General features: G+C 40.4%; 1 protein-coding gene across 1 annotated transcript in view; it reads left to right on the top strand.

The window, feature by feature from the left end:
• The window catches only part of MCM6 (minichromosome maintenance complex component 6), a 48,892-nt gene extending 28,415 nt beyond the window's left edge, over window positions 1–20,477 (top strand). The window contains exons 10-17 of the mRNA XM_002712120.6: window positions 454–561; window positions 1,325–1,480; window positions 2,915–3,043; window positions 6,130–6,291; window positions 11,288–11,423; window positions 12,610–12,765; window positions 15,544–15,683; window positions 19,978–20,477. Of these exons, the coding sequence (XP_002712166.2) occupies window positions 454–561; window positions 1,325–1,480; window positions 2,915–3,043; window positions 6,130–6,291; window positions 11,288–11,423; window positions 12,610–12,765; window positions 15,544–15,683; window positions 19,978–20,094 (1,104 nt within the window). The 3' untranslated portion in view covers window positions 20,095–20,477. The remainder of the gene's footprint in view (window positions 1–453; window positions 562–1,324; window positions 1,481–2,914; window positions 3,044–6,129; window positions 6,292–11,287; window positions 11,424–12,609; window positions 12,766–15,543; window positions 15,684–19,977) is intronic.
• The last annotated feature ends 448 nt before the right edge of the window (window positions 20,478–20,925 follow it).

Raw genomic sequence — 20,925 nt, forward strand, 5'->3', positions numbered from 1 at the left:
CTGATACTTTCCAGCATTTATCCTTTCTAGATTGTAACAACTTACATGAATAGGTCCTAACATAGACACTCACTGCATTTGAACATTTGACTTCATGTGAATGGTAGGTATACACACTTAGATTCATTATACTCCACCTTCACCTTTCTCTTAGCGTTAAATCAATGCTGAGATGACTTAGGATGTCTTGATACTGAGTTGTACATGAAGTTTCAACATTCAATTAAAGTGTAATTGTATATTTTTTAGTTTTGCTCTTAGTTTTAAATGAGTCAAGTATGTGATTCCTTTGTAGTTCTGGGATCGATGAATAGTCTTGTCTGGAAAAAGGAGTTGAGAATACTTACCTATTTTTCACTTATTGGGATAGAAAGATATTGTAGTGTAATTTGGGTGTGCTTGTCATATCACATCTGAAAGGCAATTTGTTATGCTAGATTTGTTTGGTTACAGGGTGTGTGTTGTATCGATGAATTTGACAAAATGGACATGCGGGATCAAGTTGCCATTCATGAAGCTATGGAACAGCAAACCATATCCATCACCAAAGCAGGAGTAAAGGTATGTCTGTTTTGTTCCACTGTGTAATGCTTTGTAGATTGATGTGGTACTAGAAAAACGCATCTGGATGAAGTCCTTTACTTCATCATGTATTGCTGTTCAGTAAAATGGAAAATACATTCCTGAGAATTATTAATCCCAATTTGTGATAGTTGGTTGAAATACTATTAAATATGTTCCTGTGACAGAAGGTAAAGGAAGTACTTGTGAAAATTTTAGCATTTCACCTCTCAAAATATTCATGAGTGTAGTTTCTGTATTCTTTGATAAAGCATATTTCCAGTTAAAACAAAAATAACCAATCAAGTTGCTTAACTGAAAATTAAACAAGGAGTGTAACCAACACATTTTGACACTTTTTCTTTGCCAATACATTTTAGATCAACTCTGTTTTTTTAATTACTCCTTGGTACTCAGTCGAATGTACCACACAATTTGGTTCTTTTGAATCCTATAGAGCCACATTTGAATCATTTTCAGTCTTCCGTATTACAAGAAGTATTGTAGTAAACATCCTTGAACATAGGTTTACTAATGCTTACAGAATAAATTCCAAACAAATTGTTGAGGTGCGCACATCATATCATCAAAATTATATAGGAGTTCCAGTAGGCTGCACTGTGTATTACTTTACTTTAAATTTTTACTGATCCAACAGGTGAAAAATAACAAATTATGAGGAAGATTGAGCATATTATTGCATGTTTATCAGCTAGTCCAGATGTTCTTTTAACACTGTCACAATTCTTTCTTTTGTGGTCAGGCTACTCTAAATGCCAGAACATCCATTTTGGCAGCAGCAAACCCAATCAGTGGACACTATGACAGATCAAAATCATTGAAACAGAACATAAATTTGTCGGCTCCCATCATGTCCCGATTTGATCTCTTCTTTATCCTTGTGGATGAATGCAATGAGGTAATCACGTGAGCTGTCACTGCTAGCTTCCTTTTTCATTTTGAATAATTAACACAGGGCTGGAAAATACACTGCCTGACACCTGATATTGTACTGATGTGTACTGACCTTTTGTTACCCTAAATGTGACACAGGATTGGGTAAAGAGTTTGGTAAGTACTATTTTAATTTTCAAAAAAAGAAACAAATTACAATCAGCTGCTGTCCATATGCTTTTAGATTTTTATAAAACAGGTTTTTTTGTTGGTGGTGGTTTTGTTTTTTCAGTCACCTTGAAAACACTTGGATGCCAGGGAAGTTTTTTTTCATGATGAATCATTCATTTTCCCATTTCCTCCCTTCAAGCTGTTGAATGTATTAGTTTTTTTCCCCTGGTTATGTGGTAGTTTAAAGATTGAGTGAAAAATTGAGTTTACTTGAATTCTGTTATACTTCATTAGAACTACTTATACTTAAATATTGATAAATATTGCACAGCTCAGATATAAACTGAACTACTAAATGACAAGGTGTCACAGCTCATACTAATACTATTGGCTATATTTTAATTACTGAATATGGAGGTGTTCTACATTCCATTCAGCACAATGCCCAGCTTTTGTTTATCATGGGAACTTTAAAAGTCATCTATTTTGTGAGTGGCTGTCTTTTTTTCTTTTCCTCTACAAATGTATTTAACCACAGATAATGGGGTTGCCTGATTTTGTGCATCTCAGCACATGACTGATTAAATTAGTTTTGGGGTGATTAGGTTAGGCTGCATTAAAGCATTAGAGAAAATAGTTTTATAGAACTTTAACTGGAAATAATTTCACACTTGGAGTTACAAGAAAAATACTGGTGTGTAGAACACTTTATTTCCTGTTGACCTTGTTCGTGTTAACTGTTAACTGCTCATTTGCTTTTCAGTATGTACACATTTTTGTTACTGAGCTATTTCAGAACAAGTTATATATTTTTGGTAGCTTTTTTTTGTTAACAATTCTGTGTGATTATTTTCTGAACATGGTGACTAAAAGCACAGACACTGAAGGGAGACTATTGAAATCTTGACTCAACTACTCACTGTGAACTTGAACAAATTCTGTGGGCCTAGATTTGCTCATCTGAGAAATGAGGATAATATGACTTACGTACTAAGGTTTTTGTGAAGATTGCATAAGTTAATATTTTTGGATATGGTCATGGCAACCATGTCAGGCATATACTCAGGGCCCTTTAAATGTTAGCTCTGCTATTGTTATTAAAATTGGATATTCAGGAATAGAGTGAGGCATATCAAACTTACTATCAGACTTTTCTCACAAACTTGGTGTGCCTATTAATGCTTCTTTCAGTTGCATATTAGAGCTTGTTTTTAGCAATGAATCATTTCTTTTGGGGATCGTCTGAAGTAGATGTGATGGTTAAAGTGATTTTCTTATTTTGCATTAGGTTACAGATTATGCTATTGCCAGGCGGATAGTGGACTTGCATTCAAGTGTTGAGGACTTTATTGATCGTGTCTATTCCCTTGATGATATCAGGAGGTATCTTCTTTTTGCAAGACAGTTTAAACCCAAGGTAACTGCTCTTTTGTATTGGGGTAAAGCATGAGTATATTAAAGTGGAATTTAAACGAATAGGTTATATGGCAGTAACTAATACTTGTTTTATCAATCTAAGGGTTTTTTTTTTTTTAAAGATTTATTTATTTATTTGAAAGTCAGAGTGAAACAGAGAGAGGAGAGGTAGAGAGAGAGGTCTTCCATCTGCTGGTTCACTCCCTAGTTGACCGCAACAGCCAGAGCTGTGCCGATCTGAAGCCAGGAGCCAGGAGCTTCTTCCAGGTCTCCCAGGTGGGTGCAGGGGTCCAAGGACCTGGGCCATCTTCTACTGCTTTCCCAGGCCATAGCAGAGAGCTGGATGGGAAATGGAGCAGCTGGGTCTCCAACTGGCACCCATATGGGATGCTGGTGCTTCGAGCCAGGGTGTTAACCCACCACACCACAGCGCCGGCCCCCTCAATCTAAGTTTTTAAACCTGTTTTTAATTTGTTATTTTAATTTTTTTATGATTTATTTATTTGAAAGAGTTACAGAGAGAAACGGAGAAGCAGAGAGAGAGATCTTCCATTGCTGGTGCACTCCCCAGATGGCCTCAATGGGGTCCAAAGGCAGGGGCCCCAAGAACTTGGGTGATCCTTTACTGCTTTCCTGGGCACGTAAGCAGGGAGCTGGATCAGAAGGAAAGCATCCCGGACTCAAATTGGCACCTGTATTGGATGCCAGCGCTGCATGCAGCAGCTTTACCCACTACACTGCAGCATTGACCACCCCACCTCCCCTTTTTTTTTTCATTTTAGAAAGCAGTTTATTTCATCTATATTCCATATATTTTATTTGTGAGGTATTAATTACACTTTCTTTTAATTGGGAAAGGTAGGGAATTATTGCAGACCATGACATCCTTTTATTTCCTCCATTTTTAAGAATCTTAAAATTATTTAAGTAGTCTGTTGAATGTTCTTGAATAGGTTCTCTGGGGAAAACTTACTGGATTCTTCCAAGTAACTATGACAAATATGAATCACTAGGTTTAATAAATGATGTAGTTTACTGGACTCAATCTGTTGGGGTATCCAGGATACCTACCTGGCCATTTATTTTTAAAAATAAATGTCCAGGAGCTGGCGCTGTGGCCTAAGAAGTAAAGCCGCCACCTGCAATGCCGGCATCCCATATGGGCGTGGTTTGAATCCCAGCTGCTCCATTTCCAGTCCAGTTCCCTGCTAATGCACCTGGGAAAGCAGTAGAAGATGGCCCAAGTCCTTGGGCCCCTGTACCCACATGGAAGACCCCAAAGAAGCTCCTGGCTCCTCACTTTGGATCGACCAGCTATGCTAGGCTGTTGCAGCCATTTGGGGAGTGAACCAGCAGGTAGAATATTCTCTCTCTCTCTCTCTCTCTCTCTCTCTCTCTCTCAATATATATAATGCTGGCACCTCAGACAGCAGCTGTACCCACCATGCCACAGCACTGGCACCTCAGTGTTGCAGTTGATTTCTCAACAATGTTGCAATTGATTCATTTCTGAGAGGAGGAGCGTGGTGGGGGCAAGAGGCACGGAGTCACCATACAGACACCGGGAGTCAGGTGAAAGCAGGCCTGAGGCGAGCAGCCCGCAGACTCGTTTATTTTAATTAGTACAACAGCTTATATAGCCAAGACCAGCCAATCTGGTCAAGGGGCAGTCTATGCCCTAACCAATCACAGCCTGTTGCCATGCAGTTTCCAAAGCCATCCAAACACAGCCTGTTGCCAGTCAGGCTGTTGCCAGGCAGTTTCTGAAACCATCCAATCACTGCCTACCGTCAGTCAGGCTCTGTTGTCATGTGGTTTCCGAAGCCATCCAATCATGGCCTGTTGCCAGGCAGTTTCTTTCGTCAGTGGCCATCTTGGCATGAGCTTTTCACCTCAGCAGCCATCTCATTCCACCACATTTCCCCCTTTTTGTTTATTTTTGAGCAGCGGGAGGCATGATTCTTGGCCATACCGTTGTTGACCCCATTTCCATGTGGTCTCTGTATGCCGCTGTGCCTGTCTTAGGTTGTCCCCCAGGGGATCTTACCCGTCATTGACTAACCAGCGCTCAAATCGAGAGACCACAGGAGTGCTTGCTCAGATAGGGGTAGGAATGAGGAATAATGGTAATCAGGAATGGCGTGACCGCACACAGGCTGTGGGCCGTTCAAGTGGCTGACCAGAGTTAGTGGGGTATAAAACAGTAACAAATATGGTTATGGGCAGTTTCTCAGGGTAGGATGATAGGGCAGGTGCATATGCTAACAAGGCGGATTCTCAGTCTTGTTCATCTGGTTCTGGTTGGCTGTCAGTTGCAGGCTTGATGTTTCTGGCTGGTACCCAAATGGGCTGTTCCTCATTCTCTGGAAAGACACAAGCATATCCTTGACCCTTGGTTAGCAGAGGGTGTGGTCCTTTCCATTCTCCTGTCAGGGGGTCTTTCCACCTAACCATAGGGTCTGGGGTCTGGGATGGAAAGGATCCCCAGTGTTTATAAGCTGGGCTGATCCCTTTGGAATCAAAAGTAAGAAAACTGATAGTGAAAAGGACGTCAGTCAAAGCAAGCTGTGGGTCTGGGGGCATATGATTGTTTTTCTGTCTTTGTAAGAGATCTTTAATCATCCTATGAGTTATGATTGCCTGTCCCTGTGGGTTGTATGGGATTCCTGTGGCAGACTGTATGTGCCAAGATTTCAGGAAGGAATTAAATTCCTGTGATGTATACGCTGGCCCAGCTAGCTCAGTCAGTAGAGCATGAGACTCAATAATCTCAGGGTCGTGGGTTCGAGCCCCACGTTGGGCGCCAGATGTTGCTGTTGATTTCTCAGCAATGTTGTAGTGGATTCAAATATTCTCTCTCTCTCTCTCTCAATATATATAATGCTGGCACCACAGACAGCAGCTGTACCCACCATGCCACAGCACTGGCACCTCAGAAGTCTTTTTAATAGTAATTCACTATCACTGATATCAGAATTTCACCTAGCTTAGTTCCCCAAAATGTTGCCACCTGAATGACCTGTAAGCTTATTAAAGTACCTGTCACCAAATAAAAGTGTCTCTAATTTCACTGATGTTCCGAAACAGATTTCCAAAGAATCAGAGGATTTCATTGTGGAACAGTATAAAAGGCTCCGCCAGAGGGATGGATCTGGAGTAACCAAGTCATCGTGGAGGATTACAGTGAGACAGCTTGAGAGCATGATCCGTCTCTCTGAAGCTATGGCCCGGATGCACTGTTGTGATGAGGTATCAGTCACTTGGACATGATGAGATCAAAGACAAATTTGTTGCCTTGTAGGCGTGTTTTTATCTTCAATATGGGACATACCAAACTTTACTGCATATTTATTTATAACTGTAGAGTGCTCACAGGACACATGACCCTGGGACTTTCTGTTTAACAAGGTTTTTATCAAGTGATTAATAGTGATATAATCACATCATAGATTATTGAGTGTTTATAGAGTTGAGTTACCACTCACAACCATTCATTCAGGAAAAGCATTTTGAGACCATATATTTTGTGCTGGGCTTGGAATACAGATAAGATAATGCAGCCTCTGGGTTTAAAGAGAACTCTCCTCCTAGGTTTGTATAATGTACAGTTTTTAAACTGTTGCTTGAGCATTGGATGCTACAAGCATATGTCAGTGGGTGTTGGAGAGGTGGAGGGAAAGGGTGTCAAAGCTCTGTAGTTCTTCAATCAAAACCCCCTTTTATCTAGTTTAGATATTACATTTGTAATAGTTTGGTTTTGGTGTTTTTTGTAGTCTAATTGAGGTATAATTTACATAGAAGGCAATGTACAGATTGGTGACATATAATATGTTTTTGTATGTATTATATATAGGTATATGTAAAATACATATATTTGAATGTCTTGTGACCGGTGAGCACAAGATAGAAACCATTTCCATCATCCTAGAAAGTTCCCCTTTGCCAGGCTTCACCTTCTTCCCTAGAAGTGTCTGTTACTCTGATTTCAATCACCATTTTTTTTTACCCTAGATGAAATTTTTGGCTTAAAAATTTCCCCATTTAAGTTTTCAAATTCTTTGCTATCTGGTGCTTTGCTATCAAAGTAGTTTCACACAAACTTATCTAGTATTATTTGATTTACCTGACATTTAATAGGCATTTGTCTGGGAAAAAAGATGAGTAAGAGAGCCCTTGCTTTCCTTTTCTGATAATGTGGTGGGGACAAGATATGTATTTCATTAAGCTTCTGAAAAATGCAAGGAAAATCCCTGTGACCCTGTGATAGAACATCACAAGCGAAGAGTACAGAGATCAATTCCTTTATCCCTAAAGGAAGGGGGAGGAGGTTGTAGAAGTGCTGATACTGAATTCTAATCACTAATGGGTGTGTAGAGTTTTGATAGGCAAGAGATCTTTGAGGAAAGGGCATTCTAGGGTGAAAGTTTAGTGAGACCACAGAATACCTGGAGGAATATATAAAGGGGATTCTTAACAACCATGCTGACATTTATACTTTTTGGGAATTGTGCTGTTTTCTGAATGAGTTGTAAAATTGGTATTGTGTTAGAGCAAGCTGTAATAATTTTGGTCATTTTAAAAAATTTCATCTTGGGGCCGGCACCGTGGCTCAATAGGCTAATCCTCCGCCTGCAGCGCCAGCACACTGGGTTCTAGTCCTGGTCGGGGTGCTGGATTCTGTCCCGGTTGCCCCTCTTCCAGGCCAGCTCTCTGCTGTGGCCTGGGAGTGCAGTGGAGGATGGCCCAAGTAATTGGGCCCTGCACCCGCATGGGAGACCTGCAAGAAGCACCTGGCTCCTGGCTTTGGATCAGTGCAGTGCGCTGGCTGCAGCGGCCATTGGAGGGTGAACCAATGGCAAAAGGAAGACCTTTCTCTCTGTCTCTCTGCCTCTCTCTCTCACTCTCTCTCACTGTCCACTCTGCCTGTCAAAAAATAAAATAAAAAAAAATTTCATCCTGGGGCAGGTGTATGGTCTAGCAGTTAAGATGCCTGCAACCCATATGGGAGTGCCTGGGTGTAATACTGGTCTCTGGTTCCTGAGTCTAGCTTCTTGCTAATGGCAGCTGTGATGGGGTCAAGTAACCTACAAGGGAGAACTGGATTGGAGTTCTACCTTTGGCCCAATCCAGTGCTAGACATCACAGGCATTTTGGGGGTGAACTAGTGATTGAGACCTCACTTGCCTTTTTTTTTTTTTTTTTTTTTTTTACTATGAAAACAAAAACAATTTATTACCAATCAGGCAAGGTGTAGGCAGTGGTCCAACACATAGCAAGGAGATTAAAGGCAAGAAGCATCAATTCTATCTACTAAGCAATACTAACTTAGTCATTGTAAATATATCTATTTAGAAAATGGCTTTCATTGTATAGTCTAAAGAGGATTGACATTTCAAGCCCCAAGAGGAACAAATGCCAAGTTAATACATATGTCCAACATAATTTGGGGGCAAAGAGACCTCACTTTCTATATGTCTGTCTCCCTTTTGAGTAAATGAAAATTTTGAAAATAAAAACTAATCTTTAGGTACCAAATTTACATAATATAGGGGCCGGTGCCGTGGCTCGCTTGGGTAATCCTCCACCTGCAGTGCTGGCATTCCATATGGGCGCTGGGTTCTAGTCCCAGTTGCTCCATTTCCAGTCCAGCTCTCTGCTGTGGCCTGGGAAAGCAGTGGAGGATGGCCCAGGTGCTTGGGCCCCTGTACCCGCATGGGAGACCAGCAAGAAGCACCTGGCTCCTGGCTTTGGATCGGCGCAACGCCAGCTGTGGTGACCATTTGGGAAGTGAACCAATGGAAGGAAGACCTTTGTCTCTCTCTCACTGTCTGTAACTCTACCTGTCAAATAAGTTAAAAAAAATTCAATGCACACATTTCAGGCACACATGAATATATTCTCTGAAGAAAATTGAGTATTTGAAGCATATGATATGAAAAATTCTGCATAAATGTAAGGTATTTGCTGCCTCTCTCTCTTTTTTTAATTAGTTTATGTATTTGAAAGTGATCTTCTATCCACTGGTTTACTCCCAAGTAGCTGCAATGGCCAGAGCTGGGCCTGTCCAAAGCCAGGAGCTTTATCTGGGTCTCCCATGTGGGTGGTGGGGTCCAAGCACTTGGGCCATCTTCTGCTTTCACAGACCATAGAGAGCTGGATTGGAAGCGGAACAGCCTGGATACAAAGCTGTGCTCATATGGGATGTTGTTGCTGCAGGCAGAGGCTGTCTGCTAGGCCACAGTGCCAACCCCTATACCTTCCTCATTTTTAAGATTATAGAACAGGCCGGTGCCGCAGCTCACTTGGCTAATCCTGGCACACTGGGTTCTAGTCCCGGTCTGGGCGCAGGATTCTGTCCCGGTTGCTCCTCTTCCAGTCCAGCTCTCTGCTGTGGCCTGGGAAAGCAGTGGAGGATGGCCCAAGTGCTTGGATCTGTACCCGCATGGGAGAACAGGAGGAAGTACCTGTTCCTGGCTTCGGATTGGCGCAGTGCACTGGCCATAGCAGCCATTGTGGGGTGAACCAATGGAAAAGAAGACCTTTCTGTCTGTCTGTCTCTCTCACTAGCTAACTCTGCCTGTCTAAAAAAATTTTTTAAAAGAAAGATTATAGAACAATACACCCATGATTTTCTCTAGCAAGTATATATTTCATTGTTTGCATTTAAAATCATTCAAATGTTTGATACTTTTTCTGCTATAAAATGTGAAGTGTGAATCACTGTATTCTCCTCAGTTGTTTACTTGTTGTTCCAAAACACTTTATTGAATCATCTTTTTCACTCTAGTTTGGTATACTTTTATTGTACATTCTTGGTTTATTAAGATCTCTTTTAGACTTTCTGTTGTATCCCATTGAGTCTGTTCATATCTTACATTGACAAGATATTTTAATGAATTTAAGTTTTCTATTTATCTGAAATAGTTAGACATCTTTGGTCCTCTCCAAATGGTTGTAGCATTTGGTCCTGGGCCAGGCCAAAGCCAGGAACCTGGAACTCCCATCCTGGTTCTCTTTTATAGGTGGGTGTCATGTTGGCCCAGGCACTTCAGCCATTTTCTACTGCTTTCCCAGGTGCTTCAGCAGGGAGCTGAATCAGAAATGGAGCAGCTGGGATTTGAACTGGCACTCACTTGGGATGCTAGCATTGTAGGTGGTAGCTCTACCTATTGGGCCACAATGGCAGCCCAAGGGGCTTTACATTTTAAATGTTAGGCTGGTTCCCGTGTGTTCTCTTTTTGGCTGTTACATACTTAGGCTTTTTATTATTAATATTATTGGTTATTTTTCATTAAATTTATATATTAACTTGAACAATTGACATCTTTATAGTGATTTTTCCTATTCTAGAATATTGTAGTAGTTAGAACAGGCTAGATTGTGCTACTGTAAAAATCATAGCTGCTTAAAATATTTTTTGCTGATTCTGCAAGTCTGTTGGGTCAACAGGATATCGTCCTTGTGTCATTCAGAGTCAGACACAAAGGTTCAATCTTGACATATGTTTCCATGATGACAGAAGACAGGAAGGAGAAAAGGTGGTGAGCCACAAAGCAACTCTTAGCCATCTTTCCAGAAATTACACTTCTGATATTTCACTGGCCAGAAAAGTTTGTCCATATCTAAGTTTGGGTATGGAAGTGCCTCTTAACCAAGTGGATGAATGAGAACAGCAAACATTTATGAGTAGTTGTGATGACTACTGCCAATAGTATCTTTGCACCTAACTATTTTGTTTCAGTGTTTTAAGCAGTTCTTTTCATAAGTTTTTGCATGTTTCTTGTTGAACATGCAACATGTTGGTATTTTGCTGTTTTTCTTGGTTTTTAACATAAAATCATTTTTCCATTTCATTTTTTGTTCTTATTGTCATGCAATATTGGTGAATTCCCATAATTTATTCACCAGTTCTCCTGTTACAGACATTTGGATAATATAATGCATATATGTTTACATTTCTGTGACTATACACTAAGGAGTGGAATTGTCAGATAGTAGATTTTGCATGTGTTGTGTTAAAAATGCCATAGAGTTTTAACAGTTTATATTCTCGCCTGTAATGAATGAGAGTTGTGCATTGTTGTCAACACTTAGTAATGTCCACCATTTCAGCAATTCTGATACAAAAAACTTTGTTGTGCTAGCATATCACGTTGTGTTTTTGTGGTGAGAGAGATCATCTAAAGACCATCTGGTACATCAAGAAAACTCAGTTAACTGAATTACCTCCTTTTTATTGGGTTAGGTCCAACCTAAACATGTGAAGGAAGCTTTCCGGTTACTGAATAAATCAATCATCCGTGTAGAAACACCTGATGTCAATCTAGATCAAGAGGAAGAGACCCAGATGGAGGTAGATGAGGGTCCAGTTGGCATCAATGGTGAGATATTTTATATGACTGTTCTGCAGATGGGAACCAAAAAGTTTTCTGAGCTGCCATGATGGTGAAAGTGCAGGTTTGAGTGGTTATAAAGTCTTTGTCGCAGAAGAGAAGAAAATGCATTTGAATTGAATTGTTTGCAAGTTAAAGTAAAATTAAACCATTTATATAATATATGTGCTTGAATGGGTGAAAGAAAATAACACCAAAATGGTGGTAGCAGACTTAAAATTGCTTGGCCTAGACCCTTATTTATGTTGTTATTTTGCTTTTTTAATTAAAAACTTTTAAGATTTTTATTTATTTGAGAGGTAGAGTTACAAACAAAGAAAAAGGTCTTTCATTCACTGGTTGACTTCCCCAAAGGCTGCAACTGCCAGAGCTGAACCAATAGAAAGCCAGGAGCTTCTTCTGGGGTCTCCCACACAGGTTCGGGAGCCCAAACATTGAGGCCGTCTTCTGCTTTCACAAGCCATAGCAGAGAGCTGGATTGGGAGAGGAGCATCTAGGGCACAAACCAGCACCCATAAGGGATCCTAGTGCCATAAGCGGAGGCCTAACCTGCTATGCCATAGCACTGGTCCCTAAAAACGTTTTAGAAGCCCAGTAGAGCAGACAAATGCCAGGATTTTTTTTTATTTTGTACACAGTAGTACAAATGAATTTTTTTTAAAGATGTTTTTATTTTGAGTTAAAAAGAGGGAAAGACAGATCTTCCATCCACTGGTTCACTCCTCAAATGGCTCCAACAGTCAAGGCTGGGCCATGCTGAAGCTAAGAGTTTAATCTAGTTCTCCCATAGGGGCCCAAGGACCTAGGCCGTCTTCCTGTGCTTTCCCAGGTGCATTAGCAGGGAGCTGGATCAGAAGTGGAGCATCTGGAACTCAAACCAGCACCTATATGAGATGCTGGCTTAACCCACTACACCATAACACCAGCCCCAATAAGTGAACTTTTAAATCATGAAATCTTTATATCTACCACTCCACGTTCATACCAACTGAGTTTTTGTATTCACTAGTAAAGTTTATAAATTTCCTTCCAATTTTTTGTAAAATTATTAGGTGTTGTGCATAACTGTATTGCTTTGAAATTAGTATAAGTAGGGTATTTGTCTGTGTTAACACTTGATAAGAGCCTGTTGCAGGCACTAAAACAACATTCAGGTAGTTACTTTTTCACTTAGGTCATGCTGACAGCCCTGCTCCTGTGAATGGAATCAATGGCTACAGTGAAGCTGTAAATCAAGATCCTGTACCCAAACCCTGCTTACGATTGGGCTTCTCTGAATACTGCCGCATCTCTAACCTAATAGTGCTTCACCTCAGAAAGATGGAAGAAGGTAAGACGATTCATAGCACTGTGTACATGTTTACTCATTTACACAAGCTGTATTTGCATAGTTCACTTCTGGTTACTGCACAATTGTATTCTATTAGAAAAGATGGTAAGTTGTTAGGCTCACATTAACAAGGTAAATTTGGAATGTCAGCATACCTGCTGGCCTGAACGTTTTCCTACAAGCTCATTGTCAGACAAAGGCTTATGGATCATTCTTGTTAATATTCTGGGCCTGTGTTACTAGCTTTAAAGCAGAATTTGGAACCTGATAACATAAATAAGCACACAGATTTATTTATTTATTTATTTTTTTAAAGATTTATTTACTTACTTGAAAGGAGAGAGGTCTTCCTTTTGTTAGTTCACTCCCCTGATGGCCGCAATAGCCAGAGCTGGGCCAATCCAAAACCAGGAGCTTCTTCCAGGTCTCCCATGTGGGTGCAGGGGCCCAAGGACTTGGACCATCTTCTGCTTTCCCAGGCCATAGCAGACAACTGGATCAGAAGTGGAGCAGCTGGGACTTGAACTGGCGGGCTCACGTGGGATGCTGGCACTGCAGGTGGCAGTTTTATCTGCTTTGCCACAGTGCTGGCCCCATGATTTATTTTATAGATACAGAATTACTACCCACAATGGCTTTATTTAAAATAGATGGACTCCCAGAGTTTTTTTTTTTTTTTTTTTTTTAAGATTTATTTATTTGAGAGAGTTATGGAGGGAGAGAGGGAAAGATAGATGTCCATTTGGGATGCTAACTTCACAGGTGGCAACTTTCCCCCCATGCCACAACACTGGCCCCAGTATTTGTTCTTCACATGCAAAATGAGCCCAAGAAATCTACACAATGCAAAGGCAGTAGCAGACCAGTAAAGCATGGTGTCTATCACTCAGTGCAGTATATGGATACAAGTACATTTCTACCTTAACTGCTTTACCACATTATTTATTCAAAATTTTATTACCCAGAAGTTAGACACAAGGCAGATGGAAAAACAATGTAATTGAATAGAACTTAAATTTCCATTTGATAGCTAATCATCAGGTAATTCTTATTTAAAATTTTAAAAGATAACTATGCTGGCTTCTAGATTTTTTTTTCCATCACAGTGTCCATTTTGTTATAGAGAAAGAAAACATTGGCAGTTGTCTTAGCTTAGTAAAGATCTGAGACTTGTAGTTTCTGGGCTTGTTCTTGGGAACTCTGGACAAGTGCGAGAAGAGAAGGCAGTAATGTGGCCACTGCATTGCACATCAGGTTTTATTCTCACTTTCTTCTCAAGAGCTTTGGGGACTCAATATGTTCTTATGTTTATTTACATCTCATTATTTTCTTTCTCTCTCATGGGACTGTTTTAGATGTAGATGACCATTGATGGAACAAAGGTAAAGTTAGCACCCACTCACGGAAGTTTTAGTACAGCTTTCATAAAACTTTTCAAAGCCATTATTATGGTAAGGCTAAACCGTCCTCCCTGCCCCTCATTTTTTGTGATGGCTGGAATCGAAACTAGAATTTTCTTCTATTCACTTTATTTCTGAGATAGATATGGTATTCAGGCCTCAATTTTTCTGATGAGAGTGTAACTTTCATGGTGTTTTTTTGTTGTTGTTGTTGTTGTTGGTTTTTTTTTTTTTTTTTTTTTTTTTAATTAAAAAAAATTTTTTTTTGACAGGCAGAATGGACAGTGAGAGAGAGAGACAGAGAGAAAGGTCTTCCTTTTCCATTAGTTCACCCCACAATGGCCACTGTGGCCGGCACACCGCGCTGATCCAAAGCCAGGAGCCTCTCCTGGTCTCCCATGCAGGTGCTGGGCCCAAGGACTTGGGCCATCCTCCATTGCACTCCCGGGCCACAGCAGAAAGCTGGACTGGAAGAGGAGCAACCAGGACAGAATCTGGCGCCCGGACTGGGACTAGAACCCAGTGTACCAGCGCCACAGGCAGAGGATTAGCCTATTGAGCCATGGCACTGGCTGTAACTTTCATGTTTTTAAGAAACAGAGTTTCTATGGCTAGACTTTCTTAAAATAAACTGGTAGTTTATTATTTTAGGTGAAAACCCACGGATTCTTGGTTGACTCAAAGTCTTTCTTCCCAAAGAGGAAAAGTTACATTTAAGCTTTGTTCATTTTTCTGAGATTGATTTTATTTATTTGAAAGGCGGAGTTAGAGATCTGCCATCTGCTGATTGACTTTCCAAATGGCCACAACAACCAGGAGCTTCATCCTGGTCTCCCATGTGAATGAAGGAGCCCAAGGACCTGGACCGTTTCCCGATGCTTTCCCAGGTGCATTAGCAGGGAGTTGGATCAGAAGTAGAACAATTGGGACTTGAACTGGTGTCCTCCCATATGGATGATGGTGTTGCAGACAGTGTCCTAACCCATTACTCCACAACGGTGGCCTCACATTTAAGTTTTGTTTGCTGCTGTTTCATTCCTAATTTATTCTTTCACTTGCTGTTGGCAGACTTTTTCATAGCTAATAAAGCATGAAGAAAAAACCTTCATACTTCGAAATGTTAATAGGTTTTAAGAAACCTGTTTCTATTTTATTTAGAATTCTTCCTTTTCTGGATATGGTACTGTGACAGGTTATTTCAGTCATATAATTAACATTGTAAACCTTATTTCATCAGATGTACTATTGATAGGTTGACAGTTATCTAATGTGTACAAGACCTTGTTGTGTATGTAGACAACAAGATTGGCAGTTCAATTTGTTTTGGCAATACAGTTTGCCAGAAAATAATCCTTTTAAAACATGCTTTTTGTTGCAGAAGAGGATGAGTCAGCATTAAAGAGAAGCAAGCTTGTTAACTGGTACTTGAAGGAAATCGAATCAGAAATAGATTCTGAAGAGGAACTTATAAACAAAAAGAGAATCATCGAGAAAGTTATTCATCGACTCACGCACTATGTACGTACCTAACTGCACTTGGCATAGTATTAATGAAGGAGAGTGTTCATGTCTTATATTTTTGTAGGTTCATTAGAGAATGTTTTTTGATATTTGTGTTACTAGAATGTGATCAGAATTACTCATTGTAAAACAAGGGAGAATTAGCAGCAAGTGACTTATTTCCTCTACTAAAATAGTCAGAACATAAAATCAAGTTAAATCTAGGAATGTTGCTTTGGAGCTGCTATCTGAATGTTTTTGTTTCCCACCCCAGCAACCTTATGCACCCATGGTCATACAGTAAACCTTTAAGTATCCTGACCACCTATTTCCTAGGTTTTATCTTCCTGATATCCTTAGTTCACACCTTACACAGCCCAGTAATCCCTGTTGTCTCATACTTTGAACTTTGTCCTTTTTTGTCTTCCTTACTTGGCAGAACCCAACCCTTGGTTAAATTTATCTCTGGGTAGCTAAAAGTACTCAGAGAAAAGTATATAACCACATATCCCATTTTATTTAAATTCATGACCACAAGTTTCAAGCAGGTATTTCATAACTTTTGTCTGGTCAAACTCATAATAGCATGATGCAGTTCCTAGTTGATGCATTCATCCACTCTTTTAAAGGCCCTAATACATTTTCTCCATTTGTCAACTCGTCATTCTAGGTATTCAGCCTGTCAGCAAAATTTGTCACAGTTGATCATTCTTTCTAGACTAATCTTCTAGAAGTCCCTGGACTTCTGAGTCACCTCATTCTCCTGGGTCTTCTGTCTCACTGGATATATCTTGAATCCTTTTTCCTGAAACTTTTTCTTGCTGTACTCTAGACCATTTGCATTCATTGCCTAATCTACTTGGTTTTAAGAATTTTCCATCTGCTGATGACTCCCAAGTTTCTGTCTTCATTTCTTACATCTCCGCTGAACCTGAGATAGATGCAGCCAGTTACCTACTAACAGGCATTTCATGCAACAGTTTCCCACCTCCGTGTCCCCATTTTACTCAGTTGCTGTAAGCCAGACATCTTGGACTCATTCTTGATTTCTTAGTTTTACTGTCCCTTCAGAATTATTCTTTAGCAGCAAATCCTGTGAGCCTCCCTTCAGTGTGTTTATATTCTCTGTTCACTGCCTCAGCAGCCCACCCAAGGCACCATGCCTGGATTCCCTCGGGCACCTCCTGACCCCTTTTTATTGGCTCTTTGCCTAGTATCAATTGTCTTTTTTTTCCATTTGTCTTTTTAAAACATAGTTTTACTGCCCTGCTTGTCAGTGTTTCTCTCACATTTAAAATAAAATCTAGTCTTCTCACCCTTGACTGCAGAACCCTACAAAATCTAGCTCTGTCTCCCTTATGCACCTCATACCACAGCACTCTTCCTCTTGTCTACTCTCCCCTAGTAACACTGGCCTTGTCCCTGTTCTTAGACCAAACACGAAGGCCTTTGCATTTGTCCTTTTTCTCTTTTCCCAGATATCCACATCCATACTAGTGTTAGCAGAGACATTACTCTTTGGAAGCTTTGATTTCTTTTTTTTTTTTTTTTTTTTTTTTTTTTTTAAAGATTTATTTTATTTATTTGAAAGACAGAGTTACAGAGAGAGGTAGAGACAAAGAGAGAGGTCTTCCATCTGCTGGTTCACTCCCCAGATGGCTGCAATGGCCAGAGCTGTACCGATCCATAGCCAGGAGCCAGGAGCTTCTTCTGGGTCTCCCACATGGGTACAGGGGCCCAAGGACTTGGGCCATTGGAAGCTTTGATTTCAAAATGCTTGTCATTGCCTGATAGTGATTCTGTATGTAGTTAATTAGTTTGTCTTTCTTAGAAAGTAAATTCCATGGTGCGGGGCCTTTTTTTTTTTTTTTTTTTTATTAAGGTAGAGTTAGAGAGGGAATGACATTGAGGTCTTCCATCAGCTGGTTCACTCTCCAAATGGCCACAATAACCCAGGATAGGCCAAGCCAAAACCAGGACCCAGGGCTTCTTCCAGGTCTCCCAAGTGAGTTCAGGGTCCTAAGGACTTGAGCCATCTTCCGCTGCTTTCCCAGCCACATTTGTAGGTGCTGGAGTGGAAATGGAGCAGCCAAGACTTGAACCAGCTCACCTGTATGGAATGTTGGCACTATAGGCAGTGGTTTAACCCACTTCGCCACAGTGCCAGCCCTGGGACTTACTACAGTATTCCCAGAATTTGCAGTGATGCCTGGCACATAAGAGAGATCAAATATTTGTTGAGTGATTTAATTTTTCTGTTCAAATGGCAGAGGTTCAACCATCACGACAATTTATTTTCGCAGTGCTTATTATATATGAGGGTACTTGTAGATCCTTGGAAGAATGGAATTAAAGGATAAGTTTATTTTAGGTACACAAATTTTTTAGAATCCATACATGGTTTATTTATGATTGGCATTTTCCACAAAATATTTGAATGTCCTTTATATGCATGGATTTTGAAATTCTTAGCACCAAAGTAAATTTAAGTTTTATTTGTATTTTTCCATTAACTTTTTGAAGCATGTATCAGGATTGTGTTATCTGAAAAACTGCTTACTTGTGGGGTTAGATCAGCACATGGTTACTGTGTGTGTGTGTGTGTGTGTGTGTGTGTGTAGGAAATTGAAAACAGCTACTCCGATCAGAATTAATATATGAGATATATGAATATCAAGCTAAATCTAAAGTGGAGCATGCACAGTGTTAACCTTTCTAGTGGTGGATAATGTTCTAGCATGGGCCAGCCCCTCCCTCCTTTGTGCCCCTTGGGATCAGTGTAGTGGAAAATGATCCAGTTTAAAACCCACACCAGGACTCCAGAACACATCATGAAATTGATAAAGCAGGATTACCTTTCTCAGCACAGCTGCCTTGCTTCAGAAGACCATAGAACTTATACTGTGCTGATCAAATGTGCTATGTGAGAAGGTGTGCTAGTATGTGCAGTGTGGGCTTCAAAGTATCCAGATTCCCTTGGTGGCCTCAGTGCACATACTGTGGGGCTTTGCCCATCTTAGGGTTAAATAAGTCTCTTTGGAGTTCATTTCCATGGGCTTGCCTGTGAGGTCTCATAGTAGACATTTTTAGCTGATATGTATACTATGGGCTTGAAATCTGTAACCAAGATTTGAAGCTAGATGATAATCTACTTTTTTTTTATTAGCTCAGGTGAAAAATGTTCAATGAATTCTCTTGAGTCTACATCTAACTGAATTATGAATGGGTGGTATATGAATACATTCAGTAGCCAGCAATTAAAAAGTAACTAATATTAAATAAAATTAAATACACCTTTAAATATTTTGTAGAATTTTGCATAATCATGTAATCTTAAAATTCAAATATTACTTCTGTCTTCATAAATTTATAAGCATTTTATATAATGAGCCTTGAAATCTTAGTAAAATCACTGTATCTGTTGAATTTAACTTTTCAGAAAGGAAATATATGAAAAGGTCAACATCCTTATAAAAAGGGATTTAGGAGAATGTTGTGTTTTTTTGTTTTTGTTTTTTAAGATTTTATTTATTTGTTTGACAAGTAGAGTTACAGACAGGGAGAGGGAGAGACAGAGAGAAAGGTCATCCATCGCTGGTTCACTCTCCAGATGGCTGCAACATCCAGAGCTGGGCTGATCTAAAGCAAAGAGCCAGGAGCTTCTGCGGGTCTCCCATGTGGGTGCAGGGGCCCAAGGACTTGGTCTATCCTCCACTGCTTTCCCAGGCCGTAGCAGAGAGCTTGATCAGAAGAGGTACAGCTGGGACTAGAATCAATGCCCATATGGGATGCTGGTGCCACAGGCGTTGGATTAACCTACCGTGCCACAGTGCTGGCTCCTTAAGAGAATGTTAATAGTGATTTTTAAGATACAGTCCTGGACTGGTGGTTTAGTAAATTAAGCTGTCTCCTATGACACTGGCATCCCATATGGTTGCTAGTTTGTATCCTGGCTGCTCTACTTCTATTCCAGCTCCCTGCTAATGTGCCTGCCCACCCACGTGGGAGACCCAAATGAAGCTCCTGGCTTCAGCTGCATTCAGCCCTGGTCATTGTGGCCACTTGGGGAGTGAACCAGCAGATGGGAGATCTCTCTGGCTCTCGATCTCTCTGTTTTTGTAACTCTGCCTTTCAAATAATCTTGTTTAAAAAAGAAACAAGAAAAGCAAGTGAAATACAGGTACCTTTAAAAAAATGTTGCGAGGGGGGACATGAAAGAAAATGTCAGTAGCAAGCATTCAGAAGCATCAGTGTATATGGACATTTCCATAATATTGCTGGAGACCTGAGGACAAATGTTCATGTTTGACAGGATCATGTTCTAATTGAGCTCACCCAAGCTGGATTGAAAGGCTCCACAGAGGGAAGTGAGAGCTATGAAGAAGATCCCTACTTGGTAGTTAACCCTAACTACTTGCTCCAAGATTGAGATATTCGAAGTTACTGACCAGAGCTGGGGAACTGTGCACACCACCTCCTATCTGAAGCCTGGATGGTTCCTGCTAGAGAAAGAAGTGTCTCTGCAAGTGATGCTTCAGGATTTGTTTTGAAAAACAAGAACTGAGTTGGCCCTGTATATGTCACATCCCTATCCTATGCTTTGATACCAACAGTAGGCTTTACCACTTTTCTTTAGTGTGCTTTTTGTTCTAGTATAATTGGAACCCAATAATGTGTAAGACTAGTTTTCATGAATAAGAACAGGCCCATTACTGTGATTGTATGTGATATGTTACTGAAGAAATAACTTTTTAAATTGCCAGCTATTGCTTTTATTCATAAAAATAAAATAAATCCAGTTTATTGAAACAAGTTATTTCTCCTAGGCTTGTTATTGCTTCTGTTTGTGCTCAATCTGGGGTGGAGGAGTAAAAGTATGGCATTACAGTTTAGGATTTGGTTCCTGAAAAGAAGGGATGGGAACCTTTTTTCTTTCAAGGTCTATTTGGATATTCATGGGCTACACAAAATTATCAACCTAAAAATTAGCCTGCTGTAGATTAATTGAACTTCAAGTCCTTTTTGTGGTTGCCTTGGCAGGGCCAAATCAAATGATTTTGGGGGCCTTATATAACCTGCAGGCCAGACATCCCATTTCCTGTCAAGGAGTCATTAGAGAATGAATATGAAAATTAAAAGTCTTGGGGCAGCCGGCGCCGCAGCTCACTAGGCTAATCCTCCGCCTTGTGGCGCCAGCACACCAGGTTCTAGTCACGGTCAGGGTGCCGGATTCTGTCCCAGTTGCCCCTCTTCCAGGCCA

This window comes from Oryctolagus cuniculus, chromosome 3, assembly GCF_051225735.1.
Source record: "Oryctolagus cuniculus isolate XC-2025 breed Fujian yellow rabbit chromosome 3, ASM5122573v1, whole genome shotgun sequence".
NCBI classification, from domain to species: domain Eukaryota; kingdom Metazoa; phylum Chordata; class Mammalia; order Lagomorpha; family Leporidae; genus Oryctolagus; species Oryctolagus cuniculus.